The following is a 5,137-nucleotide window of genomic DNA, read 5'->3' as shown; positions in this document are numbered from 1 at the left end:
TCTTTTTTTAAATGGAAATCAGAATAGATTCTGTTTTTGTCTACCAAACGGGCAAAAATTCCCGAAGTTGGATGACATCCACTGCTCATGAGGGTGGAAGAGACGTGGGAATGCAACTTGACCCAGCCTTTTTTGAGGAATCTGTTTTGGTGTTAAGTAGATCCCTTCCCTGGCTCAGCTGCCCACCTCTCAGAGTCGATCCGACATAAAGAATCGCGTAAGCCCGTCGGGACAGGAGGCCGAGGACGGTGAGGGCAGAGTGCTGATGAAAACACTGAGAGCGACTCCCCACCCACAGGTAAGGGCGGGTCATTAAACCCCAGCTCATCCCTTCAAGGGACACTCGGCTGACACTGAAACCAGAGGGCCGTCTAGACTCGCTGACCAGGAGAGATGTCGCTGGTGGATTGTTCAGAAAAGAACCAAGTGGTACATTGGTTTATCTGCACCATCTATGTGCCCCGTGGAGCAGGCACGTCACAGACTGCGGGGTTCAACCCTTCGATGACAATTATTAAGGTGGGGGTTACACTCAGACGCTCATGGCGGGGGGGGGGGGGGGGAGGGGTCAACCCCGGGGGGGGGGGGGGGGGGGGGGGGGCGCACAGATCTCAACCCGGTGGCTGGGAAGTGGGGGCTGAGATATCAGGCATCCGGGCCATGCTGCCCTCCCAGAGAGCCCCATTCACTTCTAACCGTAAATCACTCTTTGAAGAGCTGGGAGAATTTCACTCACTTTTGTGTTTTCAACACTTCCCCCAAACAATAAATTCAGCACACAAAGACTGACACGAGTTGGTTTGAACCCCATCCCATGGGGCGGCGAGTCCATGTCCTCCCAGCTCCTCCATGGCTTCCATCGCTCCAGAGCCTTGCAGGCGCCAGCCTCCCAGCCTCCGGCCTCCTCCGAATCCTCAAGCTTCTCTTCACGCTCCCCGTGAGCTAGCAGCAGTTTTCCAGGTCACCCACCAGCAGCCCCTGGTCCCTATGCTCCCGAGAGCAGCACACAGGCGGTGGGTAGCACACTTTACTGAGGGTTGGTGGTGGGGGGCGGTGGCGTACACTGCAGAGCAGCAGAGCAAACTCACACTGGAGCGTGAGACGACCCTTGGACAAGTCCCTCGGCCATTTCCACCAGCAGGAAGTTGACACCTATCTCCAGCGACCCCACTCTCCTCCCTGGTTCACTCCCCCTGGATCCCCTCACTCATGCAGAGGAGCCCCAGGAGGAATGCCAAGGCCAGCTCTCAGTGAAACCACTGTTCTTTCCAAGGAGCCCAGGACCCACGAGTGACCAGAGCCTGAGGCAGCCAGAGAGAGACAAGGAAGATCTGGCCAAAGACCAGACCCCATGAGAAGCCTAGAGCAGCCACCAAGTGTCACACAGCAAGCCTGGGCCGCAGGACAAGCCACACGGCCAGCGGGTGTGGGAGGTTGCGCTGGACTCAGGGTGCAGGGACGAAATCATAAGCCCGCCCTGGAGCAGGAAGGACCCGGAAAAGCAGCATGCTAGGATTCACCTATTTGGGCCTCGTCTGCCTCCTCCCACCTGAAGCATCCCCCACAGGGGGTGGGCTTCCTCAGCCCCTGGTCAGGGGGCTGGCCTTCAGGACCCTGCCCACAGTGGCACCCAGCTCAGGGCGGGGGCAGGGGACGTCTGGTTAAGAAGCGGAGTCTGGGAAGCAAGGGTTTCGCCAGAGCCTGGAGCAGCCCTGACAGCTCTCAGGGGAGCTGGCCCCCAAGGATGACCACCCTCGAGGCTGAGAGACAGCAAGTGAGAGCAAGAGCAAGAGGAGACCCACACACGGGGCGTGCGTGTCTGTGTGTCCCCACGTGCGCAGGACCCTGCGAGCTCGAGAGCAGTGTGCACACAAACATGGAGATGTGTGGGTGTGCCCACAGTGGGGCACACCACTCATGAGCTGGTGTGATGTAACTGTTTCAGTGTGTGAACGTGTAAAGATGACAGCGTGGAGGTGGAGTGTACCACTCTGCAGGCATGGCTGTGTGTGCACTAGTGTCAGCCTGTGTGCGTGTCCGGCGTCCACAGGGCACGCGCACATGGCTGTAAGGACTCGCCCTCAGGCCCACCCTGTGATCTTGTTCCTCTCACTTTAACCGCCCCTCGGCTGCTCCCAAACCTTACCGAACCCTGGGTCCCCCACGCAGCCCAGCTCACCCCACGGCCCCCAAGGGTGCCAGTGCCTGCCTGTTCTCAGCACCTCACTCCCTGCTTTCTGCCAGGAACCCCCCCACCCCCCAACACCCAGACTCAGACCTGGGTCTCCGAACTCAAAAGTGACTTTATTTCTCCATGGAAGATGCCCTCACAGCCAGGCTGCTGGACGGGGCCTGGCTCAGCCTGGCTTCCCCTCAGACAGCTGGGGGTCCCAGCCCCCTGCCCTCACCCCCCAGGCCTCCTGCCCAATGCCTGGTTTCCCGGAGATGTCCTGCTGGCTGGGACTCGACGCTGGTAGAGAGACAGGGAGGTCTCACATCTCGGGGAGGGGCGAGGGCCACAGACCACGGAGCTGGGCCAAGGCTGCCCCAGCCCCAGCCAGGCCAGGCTGGGGAGAGGGCAACCACCGGCTCCGCGGAACAAGCTCAGAAGCCCTGTGGGAGGGAGGGGACCTCAGGGCCCAGCCCAGAGGAGGGCAGGCCCTAGGCCGAGCAGGAGCCCCCAGGCCAGGGCCCAGGGGCTGCCCCCCACTCCGGACACCCCGTTGCACAAATCCTTCTCGCAGCAGTCCACCTCTACTTTTAAGATCCCAGAGTTAATGAAGCCCATCAGATAGTCTGAGAAAAAGTGCCGCTTAACGAAGTCACAGGATGAGGCACACATCTTGTTCACGGAATGATCTTTCCTTCCTGGGAAAAAGTGGGAAGTTGGGCATTAGACTCCACCTGGGCCCTCTGCCTCATGCCCAGGACCCAGCCAGGACCAGGGAGAGACAGGCACCCGCTCTCATGCCCAGCCAGAGAAGCTCAGATGGCACCCCTGCCCTCTCCCCACTCGGGCCCAGTCCTGACTTACTGCTGCTGGGGTCGGTGATGCGGACACTGGCGCACACTGTGTCCGACGGCGGGCACTGCTTCGGGGTGCAATGGCTGGAGTTGGTGGTCAGCGTGCAGTCCTGGCACCACAGGCCCTGTGCTGTGTGGGGCACGAGGAGGAGCATGATCACACCAACCGGGGGGGGCAGGCCGGCCAGCCCCCTGCATCCTCCCCGCTGCCTGCTATAGGCATTCCTAGGAGAACCACACGGCTGCAGGAGGCCGGGCACCCCCTGGCCAGGAGTGACCAGGCCAGACGGGCACCTGGAGGACAGGCCTGGGAGGATCTGTGAGCCTTCTGGGCAGTTCCAGGGGAGGGTCCCACCAGCGGGACTCTGGAAATCCCCATGACCCCTGCCTGGCCCCATAAACATGCACACACACCCCCAGGCACCCATATCTCACACCCATGGTGCCCTCCTACACTCTCTACTACCCGCTAAGCACACATGCCCCAAGGTTAGGTTGGCTGCAAGCTACAAAAACCAAACCACACTGCATGGGAGGCCAGGTGGGGCTCTGAGAAGTGAAGGACCACAAGAAGCCCTGCACTGAGAGCAGACATCCCCGAAGGACAGACGAGCTGCTGGGGGAAGGCCCGGCCGGAAGAGCGCTCGGCGCCCTCAGGGGCCGGGAGGGACCCGCGTGGCTGCAGCTGGAGCAGCGTGAGCCAGGGCAACAGGGGCAAGGGCCGGGCTGGGGTCGCAGGGGTCCGGAAGGCGGTGTGGGTTTCACGGCTACCGTCGGAGTCGGTGGCCCCCCAGCCTGTCTCTCTCCAGAGCCGCCTCGGGCTCTCCAGGCGACCCGGCCCACCCCGCGGGCCGCCCCCAGACTCACCGGGCGCAGAGCACAGCAGGGCGGCCAGCAGTACCAGGCTGAGGCCCTTCATGGCTGCAGGCAGCATGCTCCAGGCGGGCCTCAGGACAGCGCAGGGGCTGTGGGTGGGGGTCTTCTGGGGCGCAGGCCTGGCAGAGAGAAGCTTCGCTCAGGCGACCCAGGCCGCTGTCAAGCCCGAAGGACCCTCCCCTTCTCTGGCCTGCGGACGCAACCTCCTCCGGGGAATCCAAGGCCGGGGGTCGTCTGGGAGCTCGGAAAGCCCCACCCCCAGCCCATCCCCCAGGGCGTCCACCATCACAGCATCGCCTCCAAAGAGAAGAGGTCTGCCCTCTCCGGCGGGGTGACAGCCCGAAACGCCCCCACCGCGCTCGTCACCTGTCGGATGGGGGGCTCGGGGGCGAGACTTCTCCACCCTGGGGATCGGTGGGTGTGTCCGGAGAGGAAAGGGTAGGACAAGGTGCGACCGAACAGTACCTGCCGAGGGGGAGGGGCGCGCGCCACGTCCCCACCCCCACCCCTGGGCTGGGGGGCCGGGAACCCCGCGCCGAGCCCCCGCCCCTCGCCTCCCGCTCCGCGTGCCTCGGCGCTCACCGCGGATGGAGGCGGGGAGCGCGGGCCTCGAGTCGGGGGCGCACTCACATCCCTGGGGTGTCGGCACTCTGGGGCGCGGGCGGCGGTGCCCTTCGGTCTCCCTGCGGACCGGAACCCGGGCGCAGCCTCGTCTTTCGGGGGACGCAGCCGCAGACGCGGACCCCGCGCGAGGGGCGGGGCGGAGCCGGGCGGGGGCCGCGCGGGGGCGGGGGCGGCGGAGACGCGCGGGTGGGGGTCGGGGGTCGGGGCTCGGGGCCTACTGCAGGTCGCGGTCCCGGGCCGTCCTGCGCCCCCTCGCCAGCAGGTGCCCCGCTCGCCCCCGCGCCAGCCCTCTCCGGTTCCCGCTCCCTCCGCCGCTCCCCCTGCGCCCTTCCCCCATCCCACCTTCCCCTACCCAGGCGAGAGCAGGATCCCTTCCCCCTCCGCTTGGCTGAGATCCCCTTGGAATTTCTCGGAAGAACGTTTACTGCGAAAGGAAGCGAAGTGCACAAAGACGCAGAGAGGGAGGGAGGTAACTAATGAGCGCGGAGCTTGCGCGGGTCCCGGGTCACAGACGCTCAGCCCTGGGGCCCCTCCGCTTCCCATCCCGGGTTCCGACTGTTCCAGGCTGTTCTCCTCCCGCGAGCACCCAAGACGCGCCCCCAGCAGCCGCAAC

At 64.3% G+C, this 5,137-nt stretch overlaps 1 protein-coding gene across 2 annotated transcripts; it reads right to left on the bottom strand.

The window, feature by feature from the left end:
- Positions 1 to 2,371: 2,371 nt before the first annotated feature.
- Positions 2,372 to 4,879, bottom strand: LY6H (lymphocyte antigen 6 family member H). Of its 2 annotated transcripts, none has more exons than XM_046642608.1 (4): positions 4,483 to 4,879; positions 3,892 to 4,019; positions 3,035 to 3,154; positions 2,372 to 2,868 (listed from the first exon to the last, which is right to left on the bottom strand). In XM_046642608.1, exons 2-4 carry the CDS (start codon positions 3,956 to 3,958, stop codon positions 2,633 to 2,635), a joined length of 423 nt encoding a protein of 140 aa, XP_046498564.1. In that variant the 5' UTR covers positions 3,959 to 4,019; positions 4,483 to 4,879; the 3' UTR covers positions 2,372 to 2,632. The 2 variants fall into 2 exon arrangements, with proteins under 2 accessions (XP_046498564.1, XP_046498563.1); XM_046642607.1 differs by having other exon boundaries at positions 4,531 to 4,879.
- Between the last annotated feature and the right edge of the window lie 258 nt (positions 4,880 to 5,137).

Source organism: Equus quagga, chromosome 16 (assembly GCF_021613505.1).
Source record: "Equus quagga isolate Etosha38 chromosome 16, UCLA_HA_Equagga_1.0, whole genome shotgun sequence".
NCBI classification, from domain to species: Eukaryota; Metazoa; Chordata; class Mammalia; order Perissodactyla; family Equidae; genus Equus; species Equus quagga.
This window is presented reverse-complemented; position numbering and strand designations above follow the sequence as displayed.